Here is a 17281-nt window from a genome sequence, read left to right as displayed (position 1 = left end):
ATAAAAAAAATATTAACCATTTCAACTCATTTGTAATAGAAGAGTAAACTTTCTGAATATTGCCCAAAGTTTTTTTCCATTGTCCCTTAAATGATGGTACTTCACTAAGATTTTGTTTATCTTCTCCTGTAGGTCAAAACTTCTTTCAACATTCTAAATGTGCACAATGTCCCCTAGGATATCTCATAAATACTTATAGCATCCCCTCAGGATTTTTTTCCCTGGCTTTCATGCAATAAACATTCAAGGATTTTCCTACTCTCTGGCAGGAAAGGTTGGCAATACTATTTGACTCCCAATCCTAACTGAAATCAGTTTACAGTATTTTAAAAGACAATGATATTTCTTGTTGGCTTCAATAGCCTTGATATAAAAATTATAATTGTAAGTTTCCTGAAAATAAATAATAACTGAATCCCTAGAATAAATTCTACTTGGTCATAGTTTATTATACTTTTGCAACATGTTGGACTCTATTTATTAATATTATATTTGAAATATTTGAGTTTAAATATACTACTATATTCTCCGGCCTTTCCCCCGCCCAGGGGTTTCATTAAAACCTTTAAAAAATTCCCTTTCAGTGTATGTTTTCTTTCAAAAATCTTTATAATTTTTTTTGTTTCCCAACCAATCTCTCAAAATGCTTAGAGATTTGTTAAAGATAGAAATTCATTGTTTAGAAGCTGGGGTTGTGGCTCAGCAGTAGAGCACTCACCTAGCAAGTGCGCACCCTGGGTGCGAACCTCATCACCACATAAAAATAAATAAAGATATTGTGTCCAACTACAACAAAAATAAATAAATAAATATTTTTTTAAAAAAAGAGATTCATTGTTTATTATTAATTTCTTTCTCCTTGATTTTCTACCTTGATCATTATTTCTATTTTGTGGGAGGGAGCAGGCATAATAAAATCCAAATGGATGTTAAATCTAGAGATAAAAAATATTTTTGAGTTTTTCATTATATTAATAAATATCATATGTCATCATCCCAATTAAAAGATCATTCAAAATTTTCCTGTTAGATCAGGAAAAACTAACATCATAGTATAGTGGTAGGCTCAAAACACTTTGAGTTAATTTATTTTTTTATTTTTTACATACATGACAATAGTGGAATGCATTACACTCATTATTACCTATTTATAGCACAAGTTTTTGTAACTCTGAATATAAAGTATGTTCACATTAAATTATGCCATTATACATGTACTTTTTTTGCATTACATTCTTAATACACATACATACCACAATTTTTCATATCTCTGTTTGTATATAAGGTATGTTGACACCAAATTCAAATCTTCATACATATATTTTGAACACTTTGAACTTAGACTTCACTTCATATTCTGAATATGCCACCTTATGACCTATATGACTTTGGATTTAACCATGGTAAATAACACTGTCTTCCCTATGAATTGAATTTAATAATACACATGCTAGATAGTTAAGAATTACATTATAAAGCATGTATAAAGTACCAAGCACTATATAAAACCTTACACAGATAGTTCTCCCCTTTGTCAAAATGAAAAATCACTCTTTTTAAAAAAATTATTGGCTTGGTTTAAAAAAAAAAAAAAGCTACTACCCAGAGGGAAAAAAATAACACCTTGAACAAAGGATACAGCTTAAAATAGTCAGTGGTTGGCTACTTCAGGGGGAGAAAAAAAATGTGTGAATGATTTTAAGGGTTTTCCTAAAATAATACAAAATTATTTTAGGTGGTCAGGCAAGTGACAACCAATTTCAATCAAGGAAGAGTCCTAAAAACTCATAAATGCATAGATAAATATCAACAGAAAGAGAAACTAATAAAATAACCTTCAAAAAACAAAAATAATTATAAACATAAAGAGTAAGCAAGCTGGAAATTTGACCATTTTGTTGGATTATTCTAAAAATTGATAATTTAATTTGAATATGATTTTGCGATGAAATTATATGCCTTACAAAACTGTATCCATTCTATACACCTACATAAATGTCACTCCACAGGGTTCATACAAAATCATGTATGCTATGCTTCATAAATGAATTGATTTTTTTAAGGGTAATGGAACTATGACTGCACTATATTATAAAATGGCTAAGCATATACATTATTCTGAATTACCAATTAAAATTATATTCCTTCACATACAGAATTACTTTTCAGCTTTTATTAACTTTGTTTTTAAATAATCATCTACCAAGAAATTAATATCATAAGTAAAACCTTCATGTTCAGGAAATTTATTTTTAAACGCCATTATTAATTCAATCTGGTTTGAAGTGTCAGCTAGTCTTCTTTCTGCAAGATATATTTCTCATACAAATCTTATCCTTGCCTGAATCTGAAATAATCTAACTCAGGAAATTATATTTTCATGTTTCTGTTATCTTGTATTATCTTCCTAAAGAAAAATATATTAATAAGCTATTTTTCATCTTGTTTAGAATTCTATCTGAATTCTGAATAGAAGACTATCTTTAGTAAAAAGATCTCTTTAATCTTAAAAAGAGTATCATGGTGGCTTTCTGAAAGCAATAATAATACCAACAATAACAACAAAAATGAATATCTTTTTCATATTCTAAAATTTGACTTCATGCTAGATTTACAAACAAGAACATTAAGTATGTATTGTGTTATATGTTACAGTTGATCCAGACTCATTCACTAACTCTGGTTCTATTATTAGCTGTATTTCAGTTACTTTTTGAAAACAGATGTCCAGGACCTAATATCAAAGAATCTGATTATATAGTTCAGGTGTTTATTTCCCAACAATTTTCACAGAAATGCCTAGGTATAGCCATGTCTGAAAATCACTAACATATACTCTCTACATCTATCATGCACAATAAAATGAGAACAGTGAAGGCAAGGTCATATCTTAAAGATTAATGATACTAATAGTATATAACTGATTAGAGTCCTAAAGTTGAAATTGTACATTTTAGAGCAGAAAAATTAGAATTGGCCCAAATATTCCTGTTCATTTAAAAATCATATAACAATGCAAGCCACTAAGTCATCAGGTGCATTACAGTTAAATATACTAAAAAGTCCTAGCATACCATACTGAAGAGAAAAATAAGCAACATATTTTTTCAAAACAGATCCATTTTCTATTTGGTTCACTTTGTGATGCTTCTTATCCATTTCCACAAAACCTACTCCATAAGGAAAATAATTATTGTGAAAGACATTTTCTAATGTATGAAAAATAATTTTCTCAAGAAAATATTCCCAACACTGGGTGCTACCATCCTAGGAAGATAAACACAAGCTATATGGGGGAAGTTTACTGGGAAATATATACGAATCATCAAATAAGATTAAAAAAACTTTCACTCTATGTTGATTTACATGGCTGCCTTTTGTGTGTTTGTTGTCAATATTATTAGCTCAGGGCCAAAAAAAAATCCTATGTTAAAATATAAAACTGTTTAAAATATGTCATCCTTCCTCTTGTCTCAACAGTTTGTTTAAAAAATAAAATTGATATTTTCTTCTATCTACAGCATTAAAAATCAAACATTACTAAATATAGGGTGTCTGATAATATATGTGGAATTAAAAACATACAATGGACCAAATCAATAAGCATGATGTAGTTGAATAGGAAGACTAGCACAAGTTTCAGGAGTTACAAAAGGCTAATCTATCACTTAGGACCTATATAATTTCAGATAAGTTTCTGTTACTCTTGTCTGTTTAATATTCTGAGGACAATAACATCTTGTTACATGGTTAGAAATATTACAGATTTCTGTAGATAATTCTCTTGGCATAGTATCTCACACTCTGCTAACAAGGAATTAATAAAAACAGTACTAATTAGAATAATGATAATCTAACCTCTTTCTTCCTCTCTTTTATGAAACAAAACCCTCTAATATTCCTTTACCTTAGTAAGATTTTTGGACACATAAGACCTAAGATATAATCTTCAACAATATAAAAGAAATAAAAATAAATCCCCAATATGTCAGCTACCAAGTAGCTCAATATTAAATACTTCATCAAAGTAGAGACACTGTGTGGAAGCTCCTTGAAAAATCTTTTACAAGTTTGAAGTCCCATTGGGTGGATTTTTAACAATAACAACATTCTAAACTTTTCCTAATATCTTCCCCTAGAAGAAAAATGAACGAACAAATAAATAAAGTTTTAATCTTCCTCCAGAAAAATAATCTATCTCATTACCATTGCAAGAATAGTATACTGATAGCCTCAGTATGTCAAGAATAAACCATAACAAGGTCACTGCCAGCCTGGATTCAGTGTTTCATCTGAACCGCTTTGCTGGATGCCAGATACTAATTTATGAGGCTTCTAAATGCTGAGACAGTCTCATGTTCATCATTAGTCACCATGTCAAATTATTATTTCAAAAAGGTTAAGGTTATCCAAGCATGCTGGTATGCACCTATAATCCCAGTTATCCCAGAAGCTGATATAGGAGGATAACAAGTTTGAGGTAAGCACTGACAGTTTAGTGAGATCCTTCCTATCTTAAAATAACATAAAAAGAGCTGGGAACTTAGCGCAGTGGTGGCACACTTGCCTAACATGCATAAGGTCCTGGGGTCAATTCCCAGTACCACTCCAAAAAAAAAAAAGGAAAAGATTTAATTATTTAGGATCAAATGATTAATCACAGACCAATGCTCACAGTTTTATATACTTAACTTTATTACTGGTAATTTCCTACAAAACAAATTTACAACACAACAAATATCAATGTGCCTAATTAATAGTCACAAATTTCTTCATATGCTGCCACTTGGAATAATTTATCAAAGCAGACTATGCTTAAGAGCAAATGTATATTTCTAGCACTTATTCAATGTGCTATTTTTTTGGTCTCCTTTATTTTTATCTATCAAAATGTTTCCTGATATTCTCAATTTGGTATACTACATTATGCCATCCTGGAAGGTTCTCTTAAGTAATGCTAAATATATTTTAAATATCAGCTACATTTTCTCAATAATATAATACACAGAGAAGGAATGATGTCATTACAATGAGCTCCTGGATAGCTAAATTTAGTATTTCAATAAATGAATACATTTAAATATTCAGAAATCAACAGGACAGTAGCATAATTTAAATTAAATGGAAAATATAAATGTACTTTATTTCTGAATCTCTGGGGGAAAACCTTATTTAGTTCTTCTATTCCGAGGTTTGTTATACATTTTCATTTTGTCTCATAGACAATCTTATTTCTTTAGCTGTACCTTCTCCATACTCCTTTATCTAGTTCTATCAGATTCCTATATTTAGTATCTGGAATATTTAATATAAATTCAGTTTTTCTCATTCCTACTAAATCTAAAATGTATGCATTCCTACTATTTGAAATTTACATAATTTGACAGCATTCCATATCTTATCCATTATCAAAATTAATAGAATAATAAACACAATAGACTGATACAGTATTCACATAGGGAGGGATACATTATATATATAAAAGCCTTCAAAAAGGACATTCAAAGCTGGATTTCACTATTTTCTGTATCCACCACTAACTCACTCCACTACTTCTGTTCCCTTGGCTCTACACCAATACTATTTTGCTGCAATTAGAGAGAATTCCATTCATAATCTATCACTGAATTTACCTCTAAAATGACATATAAACATGCTGTCAAATGTATTTGAGAATATTTATGGGGAAATTTTCTGATATTTCCTACTTTATACAATCCTAACAGATACATACCTATGTCATATGCCAGGAAATCGGCAGAAAAACATTTTGCACCGTTACTCAAGGAAGTGTCATTATGGGTATTTCCTCCAAAAATAAGCATAGCTCCATTGATAAGAACAGCTGAATGAAGATATCTGGCAAACCCACTTTCTTTCAAAATAGTCCTACAGAATAAAATTTAAAAATGTATTACAAAAGATAAAGAGACCTCCCTGATTATATATATAAATTATATAAAGGGTTGAATTTGCATATAGAATTTTTCCTAGAATTGTGGAAAAAACAAGGCTTTCTTAACCATTTATAAATGACCACTTAAGCTTCAATATTTTTTTAAAAAATTGAATATTCTCAGTATCATAAAATGCTTTTCAAACAAGTATCAAACAGAATTGTTAAAACTCAATTCATTTTTGAATTATCTTTGCATTTATAAAGGTAGGAAATAAGTCTTCTTTAACTAGAGGCCCAAAACATCATAATTTTTAAAAATTTTTATTGGTGCATTATAACTATACATAATAGTGGGATTCATTGTGATATGCACATTGTGATACATACATGCACATAACATAATTTGGAAATTTCATTCCCCAGTACCCCCCTTTCCCTTCCCTCCTCCCCCTCCCTGACCCCCATTCTCTATACTACTGATCTCCTTTCTAATTTCATGATATCAGTTTTATTATTTATTTATTCTTTCTAGCTTCCACATGAGAGAAAATGTATGACCCTTGATTCTCTGGGTTTCATTTATTTCACTTACATGCAAAACATCATTGCTTTTAAATACTAAAATAAGTAAAAAGTTAACCATAGTAAACTTACTAAAAATTCTATTTGGTTGAAATTATAGAACTCATATGGACCCCTAAATAAACTTTTTTATTTAAATATAACATGCACAAAAGTGCAGATATCATAAGTCTAAGATTCAGTGAACTTTCACAAGATGAACACAACTAAGTAATCAGCAATAGATAAAAAAAATGAAACCAAACATTACTACTATTCCAATTCTAAGAGCATAGATTTGCTTTGCTGTTTTTGTACATTACACAAATGGAACACATATATTATACTCATTTGTGTGTATGTTCTTTTGCTCAAGATTATTTTGGGACACATCTACACTTTTGTGTGTACCTAAAAATTAAAATTACAATGCATTTTTGAGAAATGGTAAATATTCAGGTTTTTTAATTAAAATGTAATTGAAAGTACTATGAATATATGCTCACAATTATAATTTCTCTGAATGAATATATAATATAGGCAAATGATAATAAGAATTAATATTTTATAACTACCATGAATAAACACCTGGCCAAACAAATATGTATAGTATATATAGTTAGTACTATATAAGTAGTATCTCTAAAATTGTGGATTATAATGCTATTTTAATGCTTTAAAATGTAAGGGTGGGGCTGGGGCTGTCGCTCAGCGGTAGCACACTTGCCTAGCATGTGTGAGGCACTGGGTTCGATTCTCAGCACCACATATAAAGAAATAAATAAAATAAATGTCTATCAACAATTTTAAATTTAAAAAAAAAAAAGTAAGGGTGACTTTCAGAATGACAATAGGAGGCTTTTCTCAAACACCTTCCCAGGGGAAAGAACTATAGTTAGCAGTTAGTTTTAATATATATTATACATATATATTATATATTCATAGAAGCTAAAGCTAACACTAGTTACGTGTGTGTGTATATCACTAGTTACATGTATATATATAAATGTAAGATCTCAGAAATTTTTAAGTAAAAGAGTAATAATTAAAGAATTTTTATTCAAGAATGGCTACTAAATTTTGGTAAGAATATTAACAGTGTATGGCATCAAATCCATTACATATTCCATTACTTGCCCTCCTCCTCGCCCTAGACCACACACAGTTCAGAATGACAGAATTTCTACCCCAAAAAGGAAAAACAAAAAGCTCCTTCACTCCTTAGCTTCTAGTTCAGGCCAATGATATCTTACAGAGTGTATTAGGATACCAGCATTTTTCATGCCCTCCAGCTCTGGGTTACAGAAGCTCTACTGCAGGAAAAAGCATGAAAAATCTGGATACTCTTACCCTACCCAGGCTGGATTCATAGGTGTTAGCTACCCACTAGGCACAGCAGGCCAAGAACAATAATGTTTAATCCTACCTCACTGAAAAGGCAGAGGTTCAAAGCCAGACAAGACAAGCTTAGAGTACCACAGGCCACAATCCCCATGTAACTGCCTGCACAGGAAGCAGTGAGTGATACTATCCAATGGGAACCAGGCCACTAAGTTCACCTACCTACAACCCCAGAGTTTCAGCACATAGGTTTTGCTTAGGAAGAGAACCACACTAAGAAGATAAGGAACTCTAAAGCTCTCTTAAAGGAATTGACTTCATTTAAAATAGAGGATGGAAAAACTCAAAAGACTAATTGCAGACTCAAAACCAATGGAGATTTTGCTTATATGCAATTAAGACTAGTATTAGCTTCACAGACAGTGAGCTAAACTGCAAACCAGAAGTTTAACAGAGAGAACCAGGGGAAGGGACAGCTAATAAAAGCCCTCCTATGGTCAGAACAGACCTCCAAGGCAACCCTATAAAGTTCTCTAATTGAATTCTATTAAGCTTTTTAAGTCCCACAGCCTTGCTAAAAACATTAACAATCAGTCAGCAATTGGTGGAGGCTAACAGCTGGATGTGATAACAGAAGCAGAGCTTTACAGAGCTTAGAGAAAAAAAACAGAGCCTTGCTGAAATTACTATCATCCAAGGGTGAAAGTGTGTCTCCACACACTCTGAGGAACAACATTGGAATATGCACATGGAGGAGGAAACAAATTTCACTACAAGAGTCCAGCCAAATGACTTAATAAATAAAATAGCAGTGGTCCTGGAAAAGGCAAAGGAATTAGGTTCCAGTGTGACTACAATAAGTTATCTAAAATACCTGGGTTTCAGGAAAAATTACAATATACAAAGAAACAGAAAAGTGTGACCCATAATAGTAAAGGAAAAGTAGGCAAGACAAATTGCATTTGAAAACTTCAAAGTACTTATTAGAAATAAGCTCTTACAGATAAATAAAACAGTGTTTAAAGAGTAAAAATATGACAATGTCTTATAAAGTATCATATTATGTCAAAATTAAGAAAAAATGGAAATTTTTGAACTGCAAAATATAATAATTGAAATTGAAAATTTTATTAGAGGAGTGATTGACACTCCCATCAGCAGGCAGAAGAATCAGTAAATTTGAAGATAGATCAATAGATTGTACAATATTAAGAACAGAGAGGAAAATGAACAGAACCTCTAAAAAATGTAGAACACCATTAAATACACTGTTCTGATGGGAATACCAATACAGAGGAGAGGGAGAAGAAAGTTGAAAAGTTTTGTTGTTGTTATTGTTGTTGTTTTCAAAACAAAGCATAACAAATGCTGACAAAGATGTGCAGAAAAAGAAATTCTCAACCACTGTTAGTGGGAATGTAAGTGAGTATGACCATTATGGAGAACAGTATGGAGGCTCCAAAAAAACTAAAAATAGATCTACTATATGATCCAACTATTTCACATCTCCATATATACAGAAAGGACATGAAATCAACATACCTAAGCAATATCTGCAAGCCCATATTTATTGCAACTCCAGTTACAATAGCTAAGACATGGAGTCACCCTCATAGCCATCAATGAATGAACAGATAAAGGAAACTTGGTATATACACACAATTAGGTATTATTCATCCATGAAGAAGAATAAAATCCCGTCATTTACAGCAAAATGAATGGAAGTAGAGAATATTATGTTAAGTGAAATAAGTCAGGCACATAAAGAGAAGTGTCAGTATCTCTCCTGTGTAAAGGTTAAAAAAAAGTTGAGCTGAGTAGAAAACAATGATTACTAGAAGTTTGGATGTGGGAAAAGGCTGTATTTGATCTATGCTGTATGCATATTCTGGAATATCACATGGAACTTCATTAATATACAATCAATACGTGTTAACAAAAAAATTTAAAAATAATAATGGCTGACAACTTCAAAATTTCATGAAAAACTTTAATCCACACATTCAAGAAACTAAGCAAACTCCAAGTAGAAAAAAAAGACATAAAAATCCATACTCAAATACATAATGGTAAAATGTTGTAAGAGAAAATTCCTGAAATCAGCAGAGAAAACTGACTATGCACACAAGGGAACCCTAATGAGATGAACAGCTGACTTTTTTTTTTTTTTTTTTTTTTTTGCTGGCAGTGGGTGTTACTGGGGATTGAACTCAGGGGCATTCAACCACTGAACCATATCCCCAGCCCTATTTTGTATTATTTAGAGACAAGGTCTCACTGAGGTGCTTAGCTCCTCTCTTTTGCTGAGGCTGGGTTTGAACTCACGATCTTCCTGCATCAGCCTTCTAAGCCAATGGGATTACAGACATGCTCCACCATACCTGGCAACAACTGACTTCTAATCAGAAACAATAAAGGCCTGAAAACAATGGAATGACATATTCAAAGTACTGAATTTTTAAAAAAAATGTCAACCAAGAATCTTGCATACACAAAAGTGTCTTTCAAATGTGACTAAAAAATAAAGACACTGCCATATTGACAAAAACTAACAAATTTGTTGGTAGATCAACCTTACAAGATACAAAATGAAGTTTATTCAGTCTTATAATTATTTAAACCTAGAATGCTAGCTAAGGCAACTATAAACCAAATTACAAATGCATATTTCTCCAACTATCTTTTTCTAATAAATTTGAAAAGCAATTTATATAAGAAAAATACATATGTAATTGGATTGTTGAGGGCTAAAAGATATAGAAATATATTTCACAAAGAGGTAAACTGAATAAAAGCTCCTCTGAAGTAAAGAAATAATACCAAAACCTCAGGATACCTCAAGATAGTATACTTTGCATACACGAGGTTCTAGGTTCAATCCACAGCACACTCATTCATACACACGGAAAAAAAGAAAAAAAAGAAAAAAAACTACTACACAAAATTATTCAATAACAATGATTTCCCTTTCACTCTTCCTATAATCTAATACTTCTATATTCTCACATCACAATCTACCCCTCTCCCTATTCTCTCTCTGTCCACCATTAGAAACTGTAAACCCTTATGCAAATCTACTGGCTATATGGTAAAAGATAACCAAACTCATCATTTCTGTTTATAGTTGACATTAAAAAAAAAACCTTTAAATATACACTTGTTTTCCTTGTATTTTTAGCTTCTTTAAAAGATAAGTCACAACACATAGTTGAGTTTGTAACATGTATTCATGTTATATATATATATAACAACAATACCACCAAGGAAGATGGAAGAAAGAATAAACTCCTACAAAAGTAGTATCTCTATCTCTCACTAGAATAAAGTTAATATAAACTTGAAGTATATTCTGATGGATTAAGATATATATATGGTAAGCCCTACAACCAATACTAGAAAAGAAGCTTTTTAAAAATTAAAATGTTTAACTTATAAATAATTTCCTTAATGCTAAAAAGCAGCAAAGAAATAGAGCAACAAAAGAACATGAGGCAAGTAAAAAATAAATAAAATGGGCCAAGACTGGAATACCCGCACTACCCGCTCAGAGAGGAACATGGTGCTATAGTTCCCTATCCACCAATAGGCGGCTTCACCCAAACTGACTTCATCTTGAGACATTGTAACCACCACCATAGCCCTTCCCTCGTGGTAATCTCCACCAGGGGACATAATGATAACCAAACTCATTAGGAGGCAGCTGCCCATTGCAGCACCGCACACCTGTGGCATCATGGAATAGGCCACCCAAAGACATCACACTAGATCATCCTTCCAGCCCATCTCTAAAAGGGGTTGCCTCCATCTTGGGATACCTCCACTGCCATCTTGGGTTACCGCTGTTGCCAACTCTGCCATCTTTATTTGGGGCAGCTTCCATCTTGGGACATCAACTGGGGCCTGGAAGCCTTACATCAAGGTACCTATAGGTTTGATGCTACTGCAGTCACTAACTAGAGACTTGGCTGCTTCCATCTCAGGACAACAACCAGGACTTGGAAGACCATCACCAAGGTCCCTGTGGGTCCAGGTGCACAAGAAGTATCCCTTCTAGGTATGCTAACAGACATCAACCTGTTGCAGAGGCAATAGGAAGCCTTGCATGGGGTTACCTCTCTCCTTTTCTCTTGCTAATAGCCAACTTCTTTTGATTTCCCTTTCACTCGTCCTATAATCTAATACATCTATATTCTCACATCCTACTTCATAAATATCACAACCTACCCCTCTCCCCATTCTCTCTCTGTCCACCATTATAAACTGTAAACCCTTATGCAAACCTACTGGCTATGTGGTGAAAGATAATCAAACTCATCATTTCTGTTTATAGTGACAAAACTGTAAATGTCTAAATAGAAGCTAATTGATTTATGGCTACATATTGGTAAAATTGAATTGGGTATAAACATTGATTTCCCCTTTAAATAAAGTTATTGGTAACCTGCAGGGACATTACAAGATTATAGGGTAGAAACTTCAATACCTCAGGACCACACTGCAAGAGAGGAAAGCACACAGACAACATGAAAAAATAAGGGAGGGAAGTGCCCCAAACAAACCAAGATACTACAGTGATAGAATCCACTGACAGCAGAATAGATAAAATGTCATAGAAGATGTTCAGAATGTACACAATTAAAATGATCTGCGAATTAAAGAATGACTTAAGAGAGCAAATACATGAAAAAATTGATCACTCCAACAAAGAGATAAGAGAGAAAATACAGGCAACCATTTACCACACAACAAAGAGATAAGCGCAAATACAGGTAGCAAAAGATTACTTCAAGAAAGAGATAGAGATTCTGAAAAGAAAAAAAAAACAGAAATCTTTGAAATGAAGGAAACAATAAACCAAATAAAACACATAATAGAAAGCATCACCAACAGACTAGATCACTTGGAAGACAGAACCTCAGACAATAAAGTTGACCACACAGTGAAGATGGTAAGAAATCATGAACACAGCATCCAAGAATTATGGAATAACATAGACCAAATCTAAGATTTATAAGGATAGAGGAAGGTACAGAGATTCAAACCAAAAAATAAATAAAATGACAGATATAAATCAACTATGTCAAATATAACATTAAATTTATAGCATTAAATACATAAATTAAAAAAAGATTAGGAGAAAACAAAAAAAGTAGGTTTGAACTATACATTCTACATTGAACAAAATTTAAGTTGAAAGAGATAATAAAAGTAAAAAGATACAAAAGATATGTTGACAACAAACAAGAATCCCTATAATAACATCAAACAAAATAGACATTAAACATGTTTCTAGACTATAATAAATGTTTATAACAATTAAATTTCTTCAAGAAAACATACCAACATTTTTAGTTTGTCCTAACAAATAGAGCCCCAAAATATATGAAGCAAATACCAACAGGATTTGTGAGAACAGATATATTAACTATAGGAGCAGACATTAAAATCTAACTTATAAAATGAATGAAATCATAATAAAATAAACAAGGATATAAAAGACTTCAATGATACCATAAATGAACTAGATATACAAAAAATATGGAATACTAGATGGCCAACATGAAAATACATATTCTTCTCAAGTACACAAAGAACATTCTCTAATATAGACCACATGCTAGGTCACAAAACAAACCTCAATAAATTTGAAAGGACTAAAATCATACAGAGTATGCTAACTACAATTAAATAAAATTAGAACTCAAAAGCTGAAAATTATTTGAGAAATTCACGAATATACAGAAATGAAATAACACATTTCAAAATAATCAAAGATTATTTTGAATCACAAGGATATCAGAGTAACTGTGGATGTATCTCAGTGATATAAGGCTTGCCTAGCATGTGCAAGGCCCTGGGTTCTATCCCCACTATGGGGGGTGGGGAAGAAACACCAAGAATATTAAAAAATACTTTGATATAAATGAAAATTAAGACAAGACATATAAAAACATATGCCACAAACCAGAAGTAAAGCTGATAAATGCTACAACATACATGAAATCTGAAATTATTACATCAAGAGAAAGAAGCCAGACACAAAAGGCCACATTTGGTATAATTCCATATATATGAAATATCCAGAACAGACAAGTACATAGAGATACAGAAAGTACAGTAATGGTTGCCAGGACATGGAGAGAGGGAGATTAGGGAGATACAAAGTTTCTTTTGGAGGTGATGGATTTATTCTGGAATTAGACAATGGTTGTACACTATGAACATACTAGAAACCACTGAATTGTGCTCTTTAAAATGCACTCTTTAAAATTTAGAATTTTATATTATACAAATTTTATCTTAATAAAAAAAGATTTTTTTCAAAAGAAAATTTAACTTTGTAAGTCATGAAAGGAGAACACAACATTTTGGTATTCCTATGAAAAATGCAAAATTTGGATGAAATCAGGAGGAAACATCAAAGCCAAATTGGGTGCATTCTTCAAACAAATGACTAAGATTGTTCCAGATTAAAGAAACCTAAAAAGATATGTCATAATCTTGGATACAATCTTGGATCAGGAATAAATATGAAAACCTGGCAAGGAACAAAATATCAAAACCTAAGGGGAAACCGCACTTCTATCAAGTCACAAGCAGAAAAAAGAAATAAAAAGATACTGTCCTGGTAGAATAAATGGTATTCCCTCAAAATTCACACCTGTATGTGGCCTCTCTTGGAAAGAGAATCTTTGCAGATATTATCAAGTTAAAATGAGATCATGTATTAGTTAGATAAAAATGAGGTCACATTAATTTACTACTAGGTTAATGTGTCCTAAATCCAGTGACTGGTGGACTGGTGTCCTCATAAAAAAAAACCATGTTTAGACAGAAGCTAAGACTAGAATGTGGCAGCTACAATCAGAGAAAGTTCAGGATTTTCTGGCATCCACCACATGCGGGAAAAAGCAAAGAGCTTTCCTGTAGAGCCTTTGAAGGAGCATGGCCCTGCTGATAACTTGATTTAACACTTTTGGCCTCTAGAAATAGATGGTAAATTTCTGTCGTTTTAAGCCACAAAGTTTGTAGTAACTTGTTACTATAAACTTAGGAAGCTAAAAATATTTCATTTAAAACAGCATACAAAACCCAACCAACTAGAAATTATTCTACAAAATAATTATTGGTACTGCACACCACTAAAGAACATTTTCTATAAATGTTCTGGGAGTACTCACTGTCCTCATTCAACATGCTTAGTTGACCAAGGGTTTATACTCCTAAGTAAATAGCTTAGAGGCACTGGTGTTAAAAAAAAATAAAGACTAAATAAAAACGTTTATACTATAACTGTTCAAGATTGCAAAAGTTGACAAAAATTCAATACCCAACCACGGAAAAACAGAAATTAGTAAAAGGATCTATGTTCAAATGGTAGGGTTTTTCATATGGGGCAACAATCTGCCAACAACCCTACATTTCCCTAACCCATTCACTCTGCCTCCTAAATGATTATTTCATACTGAACCCAGGGTGCTTAACCAATGAACCACATCCCCAGCACTTGTTACTTTTTATTTCGAGAGAGGGGCACCCTAAGTTGCTGAGACTGGCTTTGAATGTGATCCTCCTGCCTCAGCTTTCCAAGCCACTGGGAATTCTACACAATATTCTTAATGTGCCTGAGTTTTGAGAGTGAACTGTCTCATGGATCAGTTGAGGAATTTTCTACTTGTAATATCACATTGGTGCTCCAAAAGTTTCAAAATTTGGATTTTGGATTAGAGATTCTCAACCTTTATTACTTTGCCTATCAATAGCTTCTGATAATTTCATTCTCTTTTGAAATGCTACTGGCCTCAAATAGAACACTCTCCAGGTTTTCTTGCTAAATAATTAATGGTTCATTCTCAGTGTCCTTTTCTAGTTATTTCTCATCTCTGACAAGAAAATTAGTGTGTTCGGATTCTGAAACTGCTGAATCCAGATGACTATTTAATATACCTTCTAGGATGCATAACAAACATTGTAAATTAAATGTGTCCAAAACTGAGCTTCTAACTAGGAATGGAACCGCCACGTGACCCAGTGCACCACTCCTTGGTATTTATCCCAAAGAATTAAAGCCATCATACTATAGTGACACATGCATATTCATGTTTATACCACATTTCACAATAGCCAAACAATGGAATCAGCCTAGGTGTCCATCAGCAGATGAATAGATAAAGAAAATGTAGTATAGATACACATGTGGAGTTTTATTTAACCATAAAGAAGAATAAAATTATGTCATTTGCAGGTAAATGGCTGGAACTTGAGACCATTAAATTAAACAAAATAAGCCACACTAAGAAATATCAAGGGTTACATGTTTCTCTCACATGGAGAAGATAAAGAGGAAAAAGCAAAGAAAGCTGGAATTGAAGGAATCCCATGAAACCTGACAGGAGACCAGGAGAGTAAAGAAACCAGAGAAAGGGAAGAGGGAAGGAAAGGGGGAATGATATTGGCCAAGTTATATTGTTATATTTTTATATGTACAAATATGTAACAACAAATCCCACCATTATGTATAATTATAATGCACCAACAAAATATGTGGAAAAATGTATATATAAATAAAACTGAGCTTCTAACCTTTCCCTTTGTTTTGAAATCTGAATTAACCACAATTCCATTCTTTTGGTTATATTCATCTCTCACTCCTTTCTTTCTCATCTGCTCCATATACAACCCCTTAGTGTATCCAACCCATGTTGGTTCCATCAACCAACTCTCATCGCCCTCCCATTGCCTCCTTGATCCCAGATACCACCATCTCTTTCTTATATTATTACAATCCTCCTAAATCATCTTGCTGCTTCTGCTTTTACATCAAAATCACAACACAACAGCCAGAATGCTATAGCCCAAACCTACAATCACAACACAGCAGCCAGAATGCTCCAGCCCAAACCTAAATCAGACAATGTCATACCTCTGCTCAGAACCTTTGGTGGTCACCCATGTGCTGTGGTTTAGATATAAAGTGTTTCCCAAAAAACTCAAATATTAAAGACATGATACCCAATGTAGCAGTGTTCAGAGGTGAAATGATTATATAATGAGAGCTGTAATCTAACTGGTGGATTATATACTTGATAGATTCGTAATTTGAATGTATTACTTGGCAGTAATTATAAGCAGGTGGAGCATAAATGGAAGAGGTAGGTCACTGGGGTCATGACCACAGGGATTGTATTTTGTCACCTTTCCTTCCCTTTCCTCTCTTTCTCTCCCTCTCCTTTCTGGATGTTGTCCTCCACTATGCCCTCACCTTGGCCCAAAGAAATACAGTCAGAGACTGAAACTTTGAAACCAAGATCCCAAAATAAATTTTTCCTCCTCTAAATTGTTCATGTCAGTTGTTTTGATCACAGCAACAAAAAGCTGACTAAACACACCATGTCAAAATAAAAGCCTTATAAGGACCACCAAGACCCAACATAGTAGGTTCCCAATTACCTAAGGTCATTTCCTACCACTTCTCTCACT

The 17281-nt window shown here is 32.7% G+C and overlaps 1 protein-coding gene across 1 annotated transcript in view; it reads right to left on the bottom strand.

The window, feature by feature from the left end:
* The window catches only part of Atrnl1 (attractin like 1), a 694860-nt gene that overhangs the window by 567693 nt on the left and 109886 nt on the right, over positions 1-17281 (bottom strand). Inside the window, exon 10 of the mRNA XM_026389193.2 lies at positions 5735-5889. Within this exon, the coding sequence (XP_026244978.2) occupies positions 5735-5889 (155 nt within the window). The remainder of the gene's footprint in view (positions 1-5734; positions 5890-17281) is intronic.

Source organism: Urocitellus parryii, chromosome 5, assembly GCF_045843805.1.
Source record: "Urocitellus parryii isolate mUroPar1 chromosome 5, mUroPar1.hap1, whole genome shotgun sequence".
In the NCBI taxonomy this organism is placed as follows: Eukaryota; Metazoa; Chordata; class Mammalia; order Rodentia; family Sciuridae; genus Urocitellus; species Urocitellus parryii.
The sequence above is the reverse complement of the archived record's forward strand: the minus strand, read 5'-3'. Positions and strand labels throughout refer to the sequence as shown.